Source organism: Ambystoma mexicanum, chromosome 2p, assembly GCF_040938575.1.
Source record: "Ambystoma mexicanum isolate Mex_15411 chromosome 2p, UKY_AmexF1_1, whole genome shotgun sequence".
NCBI lineage: Eukaryota > Metazoa > Chordata > Amphibia > Caudata > Ambystomatidae > Ambystoma > Ambystoma mexicanum.
In genome coordinates this window covers 1,131,629,030-1,131,649,718 of record NC_090923.1, presented here as the reverse complement: position 1 = coordinate 1,131,649,718, position 20,689 = coordinate 1,131,629,030, and the positions used below count along the sequence as shown (strand labels likewise).

Below are 20,689 nucleotides of genomic sequence, written 5' to 3'. Positions count from 1 at the left end.
CTGCGGAGTACTACAAGTATTTCTCCTACGCTGTTTAATGCATATACCATGTCACTCCTTACTCTCCTTGAAGACCTGGGAGTCCAATTTACCAACTAAGCAGATAGCACCCAGGTCATAATTGAGTTATTAGGCTGTCACATTAGTGACACTAATACCATTAACTCCATCTATCACACCATTCAGGCCTGGATGGTTATCAACTCACTTTCCTTGAACGGGGAAAAAACTGAACTGCTGATCATCGCCTCTGGCCATAAACTCAATAAGCTCGGCCCGAACTATGATACTTTTTTTTCTTTTTTTTTTTTTTATTTAAAAGAATTTTTATATATAGTTTTACAAAAGAAAACTTTTATAAACTATGATACTTTTAATATAGCCAACTATTAGATCAAGGTGGCGAGATCAGTAAACACCATGAGCCTCACACTAGACGCAGTATTATCTATAAAGGTGCAGGTTTCACAGGTAAACACCTCATGCAGTTAGGTCTCAAAATGACTTAATCACATTTGTCCATACATTTCGCTGCAGAATAGGGATCTGCTTGCTACAGCACTGCTAAAGTCACGCCTCAACTATGGCAATAGTCTCTTGGCCGGCACTACAAAGGCAAATCTTCATACTCTATGGATCATACAAAACAACGTCGTCAGAGCTGTCTTTGGCCTCGCCCGCAGAGATCATGTCTCTGAGGCTAGACGAAAACTCCACTGGCTCCCAGTAAAGACGTGTCATGCATACAATTCTTTCCCTTACCTTTAAGTGTTTTAACGCTGAAACACCCCAATATCTGTCCAATCGCCTAATTACTCACAATGTAAGTTGCTCATTGCGCTCTTACGATGCCACCAAGCTCTCGCAACCCAGATTTAAACTATCAAGCTTTGGAGGCAGTAGATTTGATGTACAAGCTCCTCTGGCTTGGAATAAAATTCCCATTCAACTACGGGAGGCTAAGTCCATCCCTGATTTCAAAAAAGGAATTAACACCTACCGATTCAATCTCGACCCAGACTAAATTTAACAATCCCCCATGTAAACGCAGCTAGATTTATGTATATTTGTAACATCTTGTTTTATGTGCGGTCTGAGGTCTGTGGGCGATTTAGCACAATATCAAAATTAAGATCAAATCAAATCTTGCATTGGTACTGTAATCACTGGTTTCTCTGTTCTCCTTTGCAGCCTGGAACACTCACTGGCAACCTGTTTTTCACACTTGTTTTGTCTCATGCCTCGATGGCAGTTATCCATTGCCATCTGTGTGGGGGCAGGAAGGTCCTAAAGCCAATCATTGTGATTTGATTTTTTTAATTTATAATGCGCAAATCCACGAGGAACCAAGCAGAAACTGCATCTAGGGACAGATTTTAAAACAGACCTGATAGGAGGAGAAAAGAGAACAAATCATTCGGAAGGAAGGAGTTAATGAAAAAGATATGTTTTTAGCTTCTTCCTGAATAAGGACAAAGAATTGATTTTCCCAGAGATCAGCAGGCAGTAGATTCCAGGCTCAATGACCGCTGATAGAAAAGCTTTTATCTCTGCCGTGCACAAAACAAGAGGAGGGAACAGTCAGGTGGTTTTGACCAGTGAACCGAAGTGAACAGGTTGGATAAAGGAGAGCACGTTTTGAGGCATGATAACTGGGAGCGGTGCCATGTATGCACTTAAAGATCAGACAGAGGATCTAAAAAAGAATCCCCTGTTGAACTGGTAGCCAGTGAAGGTTCCTACGGAACAGTGAGATTGGAGGCAGATCTGGGGAGGCTGTAGAGGAGTCTGACTGCCCCATTTTGGGCAACATGGAGGCAGTGTATCTGGCCAGTCTGAGTACCCAGCAGAAGGGCATTACAGTAATCCAATCTGGAATTTACCAAGGTCCTGACAACAGCTGAACAATCTGATTTTGCGATAAGGGGCAAAACAGGTCTCAGGAGTTTGAGTTGATAGTAGATTGATTCAACAACTTCACTGATATGTAGGTTACAGCTGAGGTTCGCCTGTCGAATACAGCCTATGTTTTTAACTTTAGTCTTGGAGTTGAGTCGCAATCTTTTTTCAAGCATCCAGATTTTATTTTATTTTTTTAGCGCAAACTAACACTCGATTAATTGTTTCTGAAGAGATGGATTCTTAAGCCTGACAAAAATGTGCATGTCATCTGCTTAAGAATGATAGCTTGGATTGAACTCAGAGAAAATATTTAGTGGCCAAATATAAATGTTGAACAATAAAGGGATAGAGAGAAGACCCCTTTGGAACACTGCAAAGAACAGGTAAAGAGTCCCTATTTTGACTTGTGGGGTCCGATATGATAAAAAGGAGGAGAACCACTTCACGGATTCCTCAGCTACCAAAGCTACCTTGGACAGTCTAGAGATATGAGAATTGACTGTGTTGGACCCTGCCGATAAATCAAGCATGACTAGCATGCTCATATCGCCTCATCGGCAGCCTTAAAAATGTCACCCCAGACATCCACAAGAACAGTTTTGGTGCCATGACCAGGCCTAAAACCAGATAAGTATCGAGAATACGATCTTTCAGAAAATTCTAAAGTTGCACCGTCACTATTTTCTTGAGTATCTTAGAAGGCCATACCAGGCCTGCAATGGGTCAGTAGATGGAGAGCAAATTATGGTCCAGTGATGGTTATTTGATTAGAGGGGTGGAAGCCACAAATCTGACACCAACGCCAGATATATCAGCTATGCTGAATATTCAATGGGCATTGAACAAGTTACTTTCTTACCTGGTAACGTTCTTTCGATGGGATGGTCCAACGACGTATTCCAAATCTATGACAGGTAATGTCCACAGCTGTGCTGTTTCGAAAAATCTTTGGCGTCTGCGTCCTTCGTCGATGCGCCGTCCCCGAGGACCTCCTCGACGGCCAACGTCACCCGATGTGATAAGTAGAACGCACAACGCCCATAGCCTCAGTTATAGTTTTTTCCCAGAACGTGTGCCACCAGTTTTCTGCCAGTCAGACACACAAGGCCTTGCGGAACGCAAGCTGCAATCGCAAAAGAAATTCTGCAGCGGGGAAGGCAGGGAGGGAGCGATATGGAATACATCATCGGACCATCCCATCGAAAGAACGTTACCAGGTAAGAAAGTAACTTGTTCTTCGAGGGGATTGGGTCCTCCGACGTATTCCATATCTATGACAGACTCCCAAAGCAGTACCAAGCAAGGAGGTGGGAAAGAATTTAGAATACAAATTTAGCATGCCCAATCAAATTGCGGAATAGAGAACTGCCTTGCCAAAGGCCAGATCTTGCCCTCTGATGGAATCGAGGGAGTAGTGACGTACAAAAGTATGTACTGAAGCCCAAGTGGCTGCATCACAGATGTGACGGATAGGAACTCCCCTCTGCAGGGCAGTAGACGCAGCCACTCCCCTGGTAGAATGGGCCCGCAAGCCAGCCAAGCGGTAACACTCGGAGATAGCTAAAATAATCCAACAAGACAAAGTCTGTTTCGTCACAGCTTGTCCCAAACGCTTTCCAGCGTAACCAATGAAAAGTTGATCGTCCACTCTGACCCGGGACATGCGGGAAATATAAAAGCTCAACGCTCTCCTAGGATCAAGCCTATGGAGCCTCTCCTCTTCCTTACCAGGATGTGGAGGAGGATAGAACGCCGGAAGAACAACGTTCTGGCTCAAATGAAATTCCGAAACCACCTTCGGAAGAAAAGAAGGACGAACTCTAAGGACAACCCTGTCCTTCTGAAACACAGTGAAGGGTGGCTTAACTGAAAGTGCCTGTAACTCACTCACTCTGCGAGCGGAAGTAACCGCAACCAAAAACACAGTTTTCAGAGTCAACAGCCTCAAAGGGCAAGAATGTAAAGGCTCAAACAGAGCACCCATAAGAAACTTAAGAACAAGGTTCAGATCCCAACCGGGCACCAGAAAAGGTGACGGAGGGAACATATTAGTGAGCCCTTTCAAAAACTGCGAAATCAAAGGAATCTTAAAATAGGAACACTCTTCAGACGAGCGCTTAAAGATGGACAGCGCCGCCAGGTAACCTTTAATGGTCCCCTCTTGCAAGCCCCTGTGGGCCAAAGAATGCAAAAAAGACAGAACCATGGGAATGTCACATTCAAAAGGATCCACATTCTCAACTCTGCACCAGTCGCAGACCTTTCTCCAACGGCAACGGTACAGAGACTTTGTTGCCGGCCGCCTGGCCGAGAGCAACACCTCCATCACGTCTTCAGGGAGGTCCCAATCCTTATACCTCAACCTTTCAGAAGCCAAGCGTGAAGATTGAGGGAACTGACCTCTGGATGGAGAACCTGACCCCCCTCCCGTGAGAGCAGATTGTCTCGGTAGGGAAGACGACGCGGAGGGTAGATGGACAAGTCTAGAAGGTCCGGGTACCACGTCCTCCAGGCCCACGCCGGAGCAATGAGGATCATCCGGGAACCGAACCTCCGCAGCACTTGCGGGATGACGGGGACTGGAGGAAACGCGTACAGCAGTGGGAATGACCACTCCACCACGAACGCGTCTCCTAAGGCTCCTTTTGGAGGAAATTCCCGCGAGCAAAACCTTTCGCACTTCCGGTTGACACTGGAGGCGAAGAGATCCACTTGAGGGGTCCCCCAAACGGCGAAGATCTCCAGGAGAATCTGCTGAGCCAGCTCCCACTCGTGAGAGATCGAGCTCTGCCTGCTCAGAGCGTCCGCCGTCTCGTTGTCGTCTCCGGCCAGATGAACAGCCGAGATCGAAACGTTCCGCTGGATGGCCCAGAATTCGAGCTGCATCGCCTCCCTGCACAGCGGAAGTGACCCTGCCCCCTCCTTTTTGTTGAGGTAGTGCATGGCCCCCATGTTGTCCGTTAGAATCCGGACACTCTTTCCGCGCACAGTCGGCAGAAAAGCCTTCAGGGCTAGCCTGACGGCCCTCAGCTCCAACAGATTGATATGGAGTCTGGACTCCGACGGAGACCAACGACCGCTGACTGTCAACTCGTTGGCATGTGCTCCCCATCCCGTGAGGGATGCGTCCATCACGATCGTCACCTCCGGCCAGGGCAGCCAAAATGGGGCCCCCTTCATCAGATTGCCCACGACGGCCCACCACAGAAGGTCCCGGGCCACCGAGGGCGGCACCTGAACAGGGTCCGACAGCCTGCCGGAGGACTGAGACCACTGGAGCTTGAGTGCCCACTGCAAAGATCTCATCCGCAGACGAGCCTCTGGCACCAGAAGAATGCAGGATGCCATGAGGCCAAGCAGTCTCAAGAACTCGGACGCTGGGAGATCCTGGGCAAACTGAAACTTGCCAACGACTTTGCTGCAGCTTTGGAGGTCTGCAACCTCTCAAGGCGCTCGTCAGCCTTGCTGCCAAAAATGTGTTCACTGTCAAAGGGCATGTTGAGGAGCCGGGACTGCACATCAGGAGCGAACCCAGACTTCCTCAACCACGCAAACCTGCGCATTACGGTGCTCGCCGCCATGGGCCGGCTGACACAATCCGCCAAGTCCAAACCCGACTGAACGGCCTCACACATAGCATCCTTGCCATCCTGAACCATAGCAAGGAAACCATCCCGTTTGTCCACTTCGGGAATATGTTCAGCCGCTAATGCAACACAGTTCCACAGAGTGTGTCTGAAACGAGACAAGGCACATATGGAGTTGGCCGCCTGAAGCGCCATACCCCCAGAAGAAAACACTTTCTTCGCCCAGCCGTCAAAACGTTTGGCGTCCCTATCCGGAGGGATGGTAGGATACGACGCCTGCTTTGCCGGGGCCGTAGCCGCCTGCACCACCAAACTCTCCAGAGTGGGGTGCCTAGACAAGTAGCAGGGGTCGGTACTGGCTGGACGGTATTTTCGCGACAAAGACTTGCCCACTGCCGGGAGACTCTCTGGAGCAGTCCAAGCCGCCGCCACCCTTCTCTGCAGAGCCATATGAAAAGGCAAAACCGGGTCAGTGGGGGGACCGAGATCAAGGATGTCCGTGAGATCATCCGGAACGAACTCCCCTGGGGGAGCTGACCAACCCAAGTACTCGGTGACCCGAGACATAAGGCGCCGATATGAAGAATCGGCATGAGTGCCAGGCTCCGCCTACAAAACTCCACCTCCGGAGAGGTGTCCAGTCCACTGGCATCATGCAGCGACTGGTGCAGATCATCAAACTGGCTATGGCCCGAGATAAGGTCATCTGGAACTGTAACCAGAACCAAGCACCCATCAGAGCCTTCATCACCCTCTGAAATGTACTCCAGGTGGGGAGAGGAAGACCTCTGTGGACCAAAGCAGTGCCTGACCTTAGCCATAGCCTTTCTAGGGGCAAACCCCGTGCCACGGGGCCCCTCCGACACCACCGCCTCGAAAGGTGTCAAGGGCGCCGAACGAGTCGGCGCCGGCGTCGACGTCGAGCGAATCGGCGTCGACGTCAGCTGCAGCGCCGGCAGCATCGGCGGCGTCGACACAGGCCTCGAAGCCGGAGCTCCGAGCGTCTCTCTCGACGACCTAGGCGCCGACGGCATCGATGACCCCCTCGGAGGCAGAGCCTCGAGAGAAATCGTCGACGACCTCGGCACCACAGGCGTTGACGTCTTCTTCGAAGACGGCACAGGATCACGCGGTCTCGAGCGCGTCGAGGACCGGGACCTGGAACTGGCATGGCGAGAACAGCTACCCTTGTCCGAGCGGGACCTCTCCCTTGAGCCGTGCCGACCACCCGAGCCCGAAGGCGTACGGGCGGTGTCTCTCGACCGGTGCTGACCGACCCCACTCGGAAGCACAGACGGACCGGTGCCCTGCGATTCAAGAATCGCTAGCATCTGCTTCCCGAAGGAAGCCCATTCCTCCGGTGTCGCTTGCATGGAGGGATAAGCGACCCGCCCACGGGCAGAGTCCTCGGAAGAGGACGGGGAAGGCGACCTATGCCGGCGCTTCCGCGAATGCCTCGAAGAGGCAGAGGAGTGGCGAGACAGACTCCTGGAAGGAGACCCACTGGACTTCCGACGATGACGCGGAGAGTCACCCCTCGAGTCATCCGTCGAAAGCCCCGCAGACCTCGACTTCCGGGGCTTAGACACCCGGCCGACCAACAGCTTCTTCTTGCGTTCCCGCAAGGCCTTTGCGTGAGCGACTGGCAGTTGACACAGTCGTCCGTATCGTGGGCCTCCCCGAGGCACCAGAGGCAGGCGTCGTGCGAGTCCGTGACCGACATCTTGGACCCACAGTCCCCACAGTTCTTGGAGCCCGGACGCGGGGTTGAAGATGAGAAAGACATCGCCACGAACAGGTCTTCACAACAAACCGAACAGGTTCAACAAACCGAGAATTGAAAACAGCAAACTCCAACGAGTCGAGGCGTACCGAGATTCACGAAGCGAACACGTTCGCGGAAAAAACGGAACTGAGGCTATGGGCATCGTGCGTCCTACTTATCACATCGGGTGACATTGGCCGTCTGAGGAGGTCCTCGGGAACGGCGCATCAACGTCATCGACGCAGGACGCAGACACCAAAGATTTTCCGAAGCAGCACAGCTGTGGACATTATCTGTCATAGATATGGAATACGTCGGAGGACCCAATCCCCTCGAAAGATATTTTATGGCAGTTTAGGAGAAGCTAGGACTGATGATTTCTAGAAGATCAAAAATGTAGGGACAGAAGGGAATTTTTTTATTATTCACTCATGATGAGGAGATTTAAAGCAAAGGCCCGTCCTGATGGTTTTTTCAGGGGCCAAATTTAGGAAGTACTCAGGAATTATTTGCAAGTAAAATGGGTCACTGGAGAGTGCAAAGCTGTTATAGAAAGCTTTCAAGTCGGTCAATGTAGGCACCTGAATAGGCTGACATTGGGGAATTTGGAGTGGAGGTTGATCCGATTTAGTGAAGAAAGAAATCAGAGCATTTAAAGACGTCAGAATGTCCGATTATAGGGCTTACATGACTAAGCAAGCTGAAGTAGGAGATACGCCTGGCAGATTACAAGCTTGTCTGACAGTACACTAGCTGAAGTAGGAGCTACGCCTGGCAGATTACCAGCTTACCTGACAAACGGGGACAGCATAAATCATGGCATAATGATTCCATGTCTTTGCAATGGTGGTCTTTACTGCAGCGGTCTATTGCCATATTTGCACCATGGCATTTGAATCAGTGGTGGCTCCTTTCACACACCAATGTCTATCGTTGAATGTGGTCCCCTGTTAACCATGCTGTTGGGCCCTCACACCCACTGCCCGATCCTGTCAGTGTAATGCAGAACAGGCCTTCTGAAACCCGCTTCACACTTGGCAATGGCTCCACTGAACACCCCCTCCCGCTGCCTCTACCCCCACCCCCCGAACTCACCTCTTTGTCACACTTTCTCCAGGCTGACTCAAGAGTTTGCTAATTCCAGGGTTGATCCTGCCTGATTCCTTCCGAGAAGGAACGTCACCCCAAATCTTGGAGGGATGTTCCATGAGACAGATCTTCCAGTAGCCTTGTTGGATGCCAACAAGTCGTTCTACTCAGTGGGATGGGATTTCAGGATTAGGGTATTGAAGCGGATGGAATCTGGGCCAAACATGCTTGGATGGATTAAACTCCTACATATGGATCACAGTGTGCGCATCAAGTTAAGGAAAGAGGTCTCTGACAATTCAGTAGTCTAGAGGGTGACTATTAGTTCCTCTATTTAACCAGTGCCATGTCTTCTGAAGAACAATGGGCCAGGCTCATAGACGTAGCACGGCATAGGCATCTGGCGCTGCCCAGTACAAACCCTAAAGAATCAGTTAATCTGTTTTTGGAGGAAACTAGAGAATTTCGTTGGGTGTATGGATAGAAGGTGAATTGGCCAAGTACTGCCTCTTTCTGCTGAGGGGGAAAAGTGATACACATGTTGCCATTCCTCTGTCAAGATGCCTACCCCCGGAGCATCAGGCCAGGCCCAGCACCCCCGGAAGCAGGCATCATGCCCTCGGGTAAAAGCCCAGCGACCCCTTATAGGGACTCTTTGGACTCAGTCCTGGCGCCTTTGGCTCCAGGCTCATGTTGGACATCAGTCCTGGCGCCATAGGCGCCAGGCTCATAAAGGGAGGTGTTTTGTGCACTTACCTGATGAAGACCGTGCTGCACGCTTCAGGCCTCCCTGAGACCTGAAAGGGACTATTTTTTCATAGGGACTATTTTTTCACTCGGGCATGGCCAGGGAAGGATACATACCTAGTTGGGGAAGGATACATACCTGGGACTTCTTTGGAGGCTATTTAAGCCACGCCCAGACAGCAGCTCATGCTTCGCGTTGTTCTGCTTCCTGCAGCTTAACGCTCACCGTGTCTGCTCCTGCTCCTGGACTATAGCCACGCCCGTCTTGAACCTGGAAGACCTGCAAGGAAGGAAGAGAAGAGAAAGGTGAAAACCAAGGATTATTTCAAGCTTCTTACCTGCATCCGGAATCTTCTCGCCAGCATCCCTGAAGGAAGACTTCAATTTAAAAGCATTGCGTTGCTCGCTGCAGCGCCACGCTTCACTCACCTGTCCTGTCCTCGAGACATCTCCCGGCTCCATCGCGGGTGTCAGCATCGGACGCCACATCTCTGCACCTAGGGGAGAGAGGAAGAAACAAAAGGTGAGCAGAAGGACACACAGAAGGAAAGCCTGATTAACAGCCATAATACTTACCGGCTTTTCTTCCACATTTCGGGTCGGCGCCGCCCCGTTGGCAGGTATCGTACCCCGGCCCCTATGGGGAAAGGACTAGAGACATTTCAGAGGAATGATAAGGACATCTAGAGGGATCGCCCTCATTACTACTCACCTCGGCAGGTTAACCCCTCGACGCATCGCCTTCATTCTGCACCTGAAATAAAGGACAGATCACAGGTGAGAAAGACAGCATAAAGGGGGCCTCACTTGAACTTTGAACTTTCATACTTACGGCGCATCGCTCAGGAAAGTCAAGTGGATTTTGCCAGCGCCATTCTGAAAACCAGTGAAGAAACTGGACGAACGCGCGCCCCTGCACCAGAAGCAGGATGGAGAGTTCAACCTTCCAAAACATAAGGTGAGCTTAAACCGGGTTTGGAGGAATAGAGAGGAACGGAGGGGGGATGGGGGGAGCTAGCACACCATTCTGCAGACTGTTAATCCCCTTTCTCATCTGCAGAATGATATTCCTACGGGCCAAGGAAGCACGATTTGGAGGTCCTGTCCAATCGGTGTTCCGGGTCCTGCGCATCACGCTATAAGAGGCCGCAGTAATCCAGACTAGATCAGCGCCCCCGTGGGAACCAGGTGGGTGTTACAGAACGCGAAGCCTCCCTACAAATTCCCACCCAGGCGCTATGGAAACTTCAGAGACTGACCAACTGGCCCAACTACTGGGGGAATTACGGGCCGAGGTACACGCCGCTCGTCAAGAGACTAATGCCCTCAGAAGAGAAGTGATTGTAACAAGGGAAAGGACTGATGACCTGGCTAGACAGCTTTTGCAAGGTCAAGCTGGACAAACTCCTTTAACCGGTTCCGGGGGGAACCCCACTCCTGTGGTTTCCAGTAACCCTGTGCTGATTAATCGACCTGCAAACATGCCGCTGGCCCCACCCGAACGCTTTGCTGGGGACCCCAAACGATTCGCCGTATTCATGAATCGGTGTCGTTTGCACTTCCTATGCAGACCCGGGGGCCTTCCCTAATGATCAGACCAAGGTAGCCTTTGTGTTGTCATATCTCAGCGGCTGTGCTGCCGATTGGTCAGTCCCACTGGTAACTCAAGATGACCCCATTCTTCGTGATTTTCAAGGATTTCAAACAAGCATGGAAAGGTTATTTGCTCGACATTCCCAGGGACAGGCTCTGGATGACGAACTTCTATCTCTGCGACAGTGCAATCAAGACCTTCTATCCTACATTGCAACCTTCAATAGACTAATTGTGGAAACTGGTTGGCCAGAGGATAAAAGAATCACGTTATTCTATCGAGGTCTACGCGGAGAACTTAAAGATGTCCTGGCACAAGTTGTAAATCCGCCCCAAGAATGCACTGAATATATAGACTTAGTGGTCCAGTTGGATCACAGGCTGCAAAACAGAAAAGCAGATCGGTCCAAGTTTGAAACCCGGGTGTGGGCCAAAACCCACGCTAACCCCAAGGGGGCTGATGCCTCGGAGCCTATGCAAATCGGAGGAGTTAAAGGACCCCTAACTAAAAAAGAACGGGAAAGAAGACGACAGATGCAATTATGCCTTTATTGTGGGTCCTCAGGACACTTTCTACGAGATTGCCCGGTTAAGCCGCCCAAGAAGGTGGTAGGAGCCGCTGATAAAATCCATGGAAACTCTGTATCGGGAAACGACCACGCCCGGCAAGCGTAGGGGTCCGCTTGCCGAGCTTGAAAACGAACTCTCAGACCTCGCATTTCATTGTGCCAATGGTCCTCATAGATCGGGAACAGCCAAAACGGTTGCATGCTATAAAGGCATACATCGATAGCGGGGCTATAGGAAACTATGTGGATCGAGAATTGGTCTCTAGGATAAACCTCCCTCTGCGTCCTAAAACCATCAAAGATGTCATCACCACTGTAGAATGAACCGAAATTGCCTCTGGACCGGTAACACATTCCACAGCTGAGGTGACACTTGTAGGTCCGGATGGCCATCGGGAGGCAGTTGTGTTTGATGTGATCAAGGCTCCACAGTTTCAGCTTATTCTCGGAGTCCCTTGGTTAGAGACACAAAATCCTCGAATTGATTGGCGAGCGAAGAGAATAACCTTCCCGGATTGTGCACAAACCTGCTACCCAGAAAATCCAAAGATTAATCTAGCATCAGTAACCTCTGTCCCCGTGCAACTACCTCCAGAGTACCAAGACTTTCAGGACGTCTTCCAAAAGGAACAGGCCAACACGTTACCTCCCCACAGATCGTACGATTGCCAAATCGATCTGGGACCCGGTGCACAACCCCCTTGTAGCAGGATTTATGCCCTTACTGAACTTGAGAATCTGCGTTTGAGACAATATTTAGATCAATACCTCGCCAATGGTTTCATTCGCCCGTCAAAGTCCCCGGCATCTTGAGCTTTGTTCTTCGTGCCTAAAAAAGAGGGCGACCTTAGGACTTGTATCGATTACCGCGCATTGAACCAGATAACTGTTAAAAATCGTTACCCTCTGCCTCTGATCCCTGAACTCCTTGACCAGGTGAAGGACGCTTGCGTATACACCAAGTTAGATCTCCGGGGGGCTTATCATCTGGTACGAGTAAAAGAAGGCGACGAATGGAAAACGGCCTTCCGTACAAAATATGGACTATTCGAATACCAGGTGATGCCTTTCGGGTTGTGCAACGAGCCTGCTGCCTTCCAATTCTTCATGAATGATGTCCTTCGGGAACTCATCGATGTCTGTGTTATCGTGCATATCGATGACATTCTTGTGTACTCCTCTTCGGAATCTGATCACAGAAAACATGTCAGGGCCGTCCTAGAGAAATTGCGCCAGCATAAACTGTTTGCCAAGCTGGAAAAATGTGTTTTCCATACCACTGAGGTTGAGTTTCTCGGATTCATCCTGACACCTAAAGGGGTCCGAATGGATTCACGGAAAGTGGATGCCATCCTCAAATGGCCATCACCTAGTTCAGTGAAAGGTGTCCAAAGCATGCTTGGTTTTGCCAACTTTTATCGCAGGTTTATCCCGGAGTTTTCACGTGTGGTGCAACCCATCACTGCACTCTTGCGAAAAAATAAACATTTTGAATGGACCGAGGAAGCCGAACAGGCCTTTCTGGAGTTGAAAGCTAAGTTCACGTCCGCACCTATTTTGAAGCACCCGCGTCCTGATCTCCCATATATAGTCGAAACCGACGCGTCCAGTTTAGCCATGGGAGCTGTCCTGTCTCAGAGAGACCCTGAAACCAACCAACTGCACCCGTAGCATTTTGGTCCAGAAAGTTCTCACCGCTGGAGATAAATTATGCGATTACCGGTAAGGAACTATTAGCCATTAAGTCCGCCTTTAAGGCTTGGCGGCATTATCTCCTCGGCGCCCGGCATACCATCACCGTGATCACTGATCACCGAAATTTACAATATTTAAAAACTGCCAAGGCCCAATCGTCTCGACAGCTCCGATGGGCTTTGTTCTTTGCTGAGTTCGATTTTGTAATCACCTACCGCCCCGGTTCTAAGAATGGTAAGGCGGACGCTCTATCCCGAATTGGAATGGAAGAAATAGACACAAACTCAGAACCTGTGCTGATAATTCCCGAACAAAGAATTTTGGGAATAACCACTTTACAAACCCTTGAAGACATTGAAGCACGAGTAAAACAAGTCCTGGACTCTTCAGCCTTGCAGGATTGGATCAAAAAGGGGTCTAACTTTTCAGTCAAGGATGGCTTACCTTACTTCCAAGGACGCTTATTTTTGCCAGAAAAGGAATTGCAAGAACTGGTTATTTCCCATCATCATGACACCCTGATGGAAGGACATCCTGGCATTGCCAAAACTGAGGAAAAGGTTAGACGACAATTCTGGTGGCTTTCCTGGCGAAAGGATATTAAATCTTTCGTGATGTCCTGTGGAGTTTGTGCCCAAAACAAAGGTCAAAAGACAAGACCCGCCGGTCTTCTTCAGCCCTTAGACATTCCACCAGCATCTTGGCACACCCTGTCACTAGATTTTATCACGGACCTGCCCTCTTGTAATGGTTACAATACTATTCTGGTCGTGGTGGATTTATTTTCCAAAATGGCCCACTTTATTCCGTTGAAAGGATTACCTTCAGCCTTTGTTCTTGCCAAGGAATTCCTCGAGAATATCATCCGTTTGCATGGATTCCCGTCCATACTAGTCTCCGATCGGGGAAGCCAGTTTATTTCTCATTTTTGGAAAAAGTGTTGTCAGCTGGCACAAATCGACGTAAGACTCTCGACCAGCCACCACCCACAGACCGATGGTCAGACGGAGAGAACAAACCAGACCCTTGAACAATTTCTACGATGTATGTTGCACCAATCGGAGGGTAATTGGAAGGATATTCTGTGGGTGGCTGAATATGCTTATAATAACTCGATACACTCTGAAACGGGTCAAAGCCCCTTTTTTTTGCCTATATGGACATCACCCTCGTACTTCAGACTTGGACTCACCTTCGAGCCTTGAAATGCCCGCAGTGGATCATTTGCATTCTACGATAACTCAAGCCTTCAAGGATGCAACTGCACATTTGCAACATGCGAAAGAGAAATACAAAAAGAATGCGGATCTACATCGAAAGGAGGCGCCTCCGTACCAAACTGGGAATCAAGTATGGTTGGCTACCAACCACTTATCGCTCAAGGGACCTCGAACTTTAATCCAAGGTATTTAGGCCCTTACTCAATCAAAGCTATAATTAACCCAGTAGCAGTCAAGCTCGATCTACCAGCCAACATGCGGATTCACCCCGTTTTTCATGTGTCACTTTTGAAACCAGTACAAACAGGAACCAGATTAATAAAGCCACCAGACCCAATCCTGATAGATGGAGAGCCAGAATTCGAAGTAAAGAACATTTTGGATTCCAAAATCTTAAAATCAAAGCTTTTCTATCTAATTGATTGGAAAGGGTTTGGGCCTCAGGAAAGGTCTTGGGAACCCAGTAATCACGTACATGCACCTCGGCTGGTAAAAAGGTTCCATCGGAATTTCCCAAACAAACCGAAACCTCCAGAAGGAACGACCTTGGGAGGGGCCTTGGGGGGGGAGTGCTGTCATGATGCCTACCCCCGGAGCATCAGGCCAGGCCCAGCACCCCCGGAAGCAGGCATCATGCCCTCGGGTAAAAGCCCAGCGGCCCCTTATAGGGACTCTTTGGACTCAGTCCTGGCGCCTTTGGCGCCAGGCTCATGTTGGACATCAGTCCTGGCGCCATAGGCGCCAGGCTCATAGAGGGAGGTGTTTTGTGCACTTACCTGATGCAGACCATGCTGCACGCTTCAGGCCTCCCTGAGACCTGAAAGGGACTATTTTTTCATAGGGACTATTTTTTCACTCGGGCGTGGCCAGGGAAGGATACATACCTAGTTGGGGAAGGATACATACCTGGGACTTCTTTGGTGGCTATTTAAGCCACGCCCAGACAGCAGCTCATGCTTCGCGTTGTTCTGCTTCCTGCAGCTTAACGCTCACCGTGTCTGCTCCTGCTCCTGGACTACAGCCACGCCCGTCTTGAACCTGGAAGACCTACAAGGAAGGAAGAGAAGAGAAAGGTGAAAACCAAGGATTATTTCAAGCTTCTTACCTGCATCCGGAATCTTCTCGCCAGCATCCCTGAAGGAAGACTTCAATTTAAAAGCATTGCGTTGCTCGCTGCAGCGCCACGCTTCACTCACCTGTCCTGTCCTCGAGACATCTCCCGGCTCCATCGCGGCTGTCAGCATCGGACGCCACATCTCTGCACCTAGGGGAGAGAGGAAGAAACAAAAGGTGAGCAGAAGGACACACAGAAGGAAAGCCTGATTAACAGCCATAATACTTACCAGCTTTTCTTCCACATTTCGGGTCGGCGCCGCCCCGTTGGCAGGTACCGTACCCCGGCCCCTATGGGGAAAGGACTATAGACATTTCAGAGGAATGATAAGGACATCTAGAGGGATCGTCCTCATTACTACTCACCTCGGCAGGTTAACCCCTCGACGCATCGCCTTCATTCTGCACCTGAAATAAAGGACAGATCACAAGTGAGAAAGACAGCATAAAGGGGGCCTCACTTGATCTTTGAACTTTCATACTTACGGCGCATCGCTCAGGAAAGTCAAGTGGATTTTGCCAGCGCCATTCTGAAAACCAGTGAAGTAACTGGACGAACGCGCGCCCCTGCACCAGAAGCAGGATGGAGAGTTCAACCTTCCAAACCATAAGGTGAGCTTAAACCGGGTTTGGAGGAATAGAGAGGAACGGAGGGGGGAAGGGGGGAGCTAGCACACCATTCTGCAGACTGTTAATCCCCTTTCTCATCTGCAGAAGGATATTCCTACGGGCCAAGGAAGCACGATTTGGAGGTCCTGTCCAATCGGTGTTCCGGGTCCTGCGCATCACGCTAGAAGAGGCCGCAGTAATCCAGACTAGATCAGCGCCCCCGTGGGAACCAGGTGGGCGTTACATCCTCTCTCTCTACATTGGGCTTTATCAAGCTTTAAATATATTTGCAACATCTATGTTGGACTTAGTGAAATATAATAGTGTGTGGGCATGGAAGAGTCAGTATATCAGTGGAATTGTAGCAGACAATTTGTCTATAGACGCCTGGAAGATACTTCTCGACTACAATGGAGGCCATCCCATGGCATCGCTTTAATTGTTCTGAAGGTACCAGCACACCTGGAGGTGAAGTTCTTCAATGATCTGATCCTGGGGCTCTGAGGCAATCAGGATATTTAGCAAACTTTTGATAGGGGGTGACATTGCCCATCTTTTAGCTATATATTCTGGCATCCAACTAAAATTCAGTGGGTGATAGATGAGTGGAGTGATGACACCAGTGAAAGTTATCCTCGCTCATTGAATTAGCCCTGTGCGCATCACAGAACTCTCAATTATGGATTATGGAAGAAGGGACTCTTTTCCTGCATCGGTTAAGGTGGTTCAGAAGGCTTGATGAAGACTATGTAGGGAACTTAAAATAAACTCTATTATCTCAGAGAGGTGAAATATTGTCAGAGGGCCAAGAAGGATATAAATGCCTCTGTTTGGCTATGCAGACGATGAAACTAGAATAACAGATATTTTTGTTGATGCTAGATTGCAATCAGATCTTGCATTTGGTGGATCCTCTTAGGGTAGATGCATGTCTGAGATGCGGGAAAGAGGCTCCGGATTCTTCCATATGGTATGGAGTTGTCTGATTTTCAAGGAGTTTTAGGTGACAATGGTTTTGTCAAGAACACTGCAGGACTGCCAGATGAGGCATCAGAGTGCGATTAGGACCGATTCCTGAGAAATAAGCTTGCAAAAAAATTAGGTTTGCAGGATTGGCCTTTGTTCCAACTAACAGTACAACTGCAATGTGCGGAAAAGCCAGTGGTTGTACAATATATCCCATTTGTATTAGAGATTTCATCAAAAGGTCTTGCGATGAATTCTGTTAATCGGACAACCTTCTGGGTCTTGCGATTAATTCATTTAATCAGACAACCTTCTGGGTCAGAGTAGAGCGCTTTAAAATGGAGTGCAATAACAACATTTGTTTAGGTCTTTTGTCCACAAACCACTCTGCGGGAGGGCACATTGGTGGGATCATTTAAGTAGAGGAGAAGAGAAATCGTTTAAAAATTTCAGAAGTGTCTGTTACAAAACAACTAATTGTTCCCTGCATGCATTTTCTAATTGTTGGTTATTTCTTTAATTAATGATCTTCAATACTGATATTTGCTTTTAAACATGTGTTTTTAGAAGTAGCAGTAGACGTGTTTTACACAATTAATACATAATTTTAATTTAAAAGAAGTCATATGTTGTGGTGCCCGGCATGTGACTAATAAGTCGATGCTTGCCCTGGGGACTTTTCATCGGGTGACTGATTCTGCCTAAGCTCGACCAGCCGTTCTGAGGCCTACATAACAAGTGATTGATTCTGACAGAGCCTTGCTGGCCTTCCATAAGGGAATCACAAGCCTTCTACTGGTTCTCCGATTGTGAATAAACACTGCATGTTAGAAACGTAAGCAGCCATTAAAGAGTGCATTACTGCAGGCTGCAAGAAGACGACACTCAGAACACATAAAAAAGAATCAAACATGTAAAAACAAACAAACATGCATTACTATGTTTTCTACAGCTCTTGCAGGAGATGCCTAAAGCTATTACACACACGGATTCGTTCATCTGTAAAAGGGTTTGCAGCACTGTTATGTTGACCATTCTGAATCACACAATAAAATAACAGCCCATTCCCATGGACAGCACACCATGCAAAGATTAAATGGACACTATACCCACTACCAGCTTCAAAGGTATGTGATGTAAGGACTGCTTACCCCTTGCCAGCTCCAAAGGTGTTGTTGCAAGGACCGCCTACTACTTGCCAGCTCCAAAGGTTTCGATGCAAGGACTGCCTACTACTTGCCAGCTCCAAAGGTATTACATGCAAGGGCTGCTTACCATTTCGAAGCTCACCTAGTATGCTGACGGATAGCATACCATTCACCAGCTTAAAACATGTTCTACATAAGGATTCCATACCACTCTCCACCTCAAAAAGTATGTATGCAAATGGGTAGTATATGACTTGACAGCTTGTTCTTACCAAACGAGCATTGATGCTCAAACCTGATGTTTTTTTTTCAACCATCCTGAGTAGCTGAATACCATTTTTGAGCCTTCAGTTCCTAATGCCAGGTGGGAGACAGACGTGCATGTGCAATGCTGGGCAACACATCTGCGCAAAAACCCACGCTGACTGGAAGCAGAGAGAGAGGACTGAACTTTTTATTAAACATCTCATGTGCAGCTATTGATACTGCTTCAGCAATCTGCATCTAGAAACGCTGTACATTGACAATAACACAACAGGAGAACACACATTGACACTAAACACATTCTGAGCTGTGGCAAACACTGTACCCCAGAACCATAAAGCCATATGTTGGAGATGTAGGGGTGGCAGCAAGCCACAGTCGTGGCAATTAGTAATATAAAAATACACGGAGGAAGGCCCACGTTAACAATACAGGGGGCACCCAGAAATAGTCTACCCGAATTCCTGTGCGCAACAGTTTTCCTACTGTATTTGGGTGATGGCGATGAACATGCAGCCATTCCACCTCACACACATTGTGCTTTTTGGCATCCAAGTGGTAACAGGTCAGGGAATTGCAGTCAGAAGACAGCCCCTGACTGGGTTTGCACATGGCTTTTGGAGAAAGATCAAGCTGAATGTGTTTAGGTGAGATAGGAGAAAGCGAAAAGTCTGGGACATCAGCATACCAAAAGCATTCCGCCTTTCAGCAGCTGGATCAGCACAGAAACCAAAACCACCAAGCACATCCTTCGGACTTGTAGGAGGGGGTAGTTACCCCTTGAGATCACGGCTGCCCAACCAGTGCAATAAATAAATAAATAAGGTTTAACCGGAAGGGCTATCTCTGCTGTCTCTCGTCTGCAGGCTTGGAGGCGTTCTTTACCTTGCCCCCTCTAGTCAAGGCTCATGTAGTGCAACAGACTCAAAGCTTCCTGTCGGTAGGCTACACTTCCACACCAGGGTCAGATCCCAGACCTTGCTTCTGTAGCGCATCCTCCTGCTTCATCTTGGGCTTCTCAGTGCGGGTGTGCCACACCAGTACCTGAAAGAAGGGAGAGAGCACATGTGACAAAACCATCAGCAGGAGACACATCCAGATTTAATACGGATCGGGCTAACAGCTGTAATGTCAAAACGTAAAGCACTTCCATGATGATATAAAGGGCAGACTAGCAAGTACTTTAATTGAAATCTCTAATGCTACAGATCACGTCAGACATTTCTTTTTGGCTTTAGTTTAACTCACTTTGGTAGTCACCCTAGTTATTCTGCTCACCTTTGTATGAGCCCTAACCTACTTTCTATGAACAGTACGGTTTTTTTCAAAGAGCTCAATTCATTTTTATATGTGCTGCCTTGGCAACCCATAAGACTTCCATTACGGTACGGGTACTGAAAAAGTGCCCTATAATGAGAAAGTGTGTCAGGGTTATGGGTTAGTGACAGTTCCTTACTTTTCAAAGGCTCCTTGGTGTAGCTATTTACTGCAATGGTAGTTATTTGTTACTGGAGCGAAAGCAAAATGGCTGCCTATTTTTTTTTTTAAAGTCCTGTGACCTACATTTTACCTTTATGTCTCCAGGTACATGTTACAAGGAGGAACGCCCATCTTTGGCAGTTTGCCTGCATACGCTCTGAATCCGTTCACAAAGGCTTCCCTGACTGAAAACAAATCCATCTGTAGCTGGGTGAAGATTTGCCAGATACCTAAATCCACATTCCTTTTTGTACCCGCAACAAAGGAGTGAGGGTTGTCCCCCACTGAATGTTTGAAAGGTGCATGGATTGTGACTGGAGGGTTGAGGTCACCCGCCCCACAGCCCTGTGAGTCAATATATCTGTTCAGACCCCGGACCGCTAGGTAAAGGAAAGGTACCTTAAGCTCTGTGGTCAGGGTTTATAGGTATCTCTGCCTGACGTGGGGGTTCCAGTAAGTTCCCCCAGCTCATTAGGTCCTCTATCTAAGTGGTAGTGTGGCCGAGCAGCCGAGGCCTAGCTCTCAGGAGGTAGAGTGGGGTGGTTAACATGTACAGTTTACACATTTCGCAAATACCAAATGAGAGAATGTTCACACACTATATTTTTATAAAAATGCAATCTTTATAGAAGAAAACACTACTAACTAACAGCTAAGTAAAGCAGTTCCAAAAGACTTCTTAAGAGTTCAATAAGAGTGTTGCTAGAAGGGAAAATGCAACCACATGTAAGTCAAATCATTTTCCTATCTGGCCCAGAAAGAGTTTCAAGAGAGAATAAATGAGAATAGTGCAGATATGGGCAGTTTATTGCAAAACAGTAACGGTCTGTAAAAAGGACCAAAAGAGCAATTTCCGATTAAGTGAATACCACAGAGGACCTTTGGTGATGAAGGGGGGACCCCTGGAAAAAGACTCAAATATAGAAAGAACTTTCCAGCAGTG

The 20,689-nt window shown here is 48.5% G+C and overlaps 1 protein-coding gene across 1 annotated transcript in view; it reads right to left on the bottom strand.

Annotated features, from left to right (window-relative positions):
- Window positions 1–18,441: 18,441 nt before the first annotated feature.
- The window catches only part of B3GAT3 (beta-1,3-glucuronyltransferase 3), a 295,818-nt gene continuing 293,570 nt past the window's right edge, over window positions 18,442–20,689 (bottom strand). Inside the window, exon 6 of the mRNA XM_069645186.1 lies at window positions 18,442–19,311. Coding sequence (XP_069501287.1) covers window positions 19,213–19,311 — 99 coding nt within the window. The 3' untranslated portion in view covers window positions 18,442–19,212. The remainder of the gene's footprint in view (window positions 19,312–20,689) is intronic.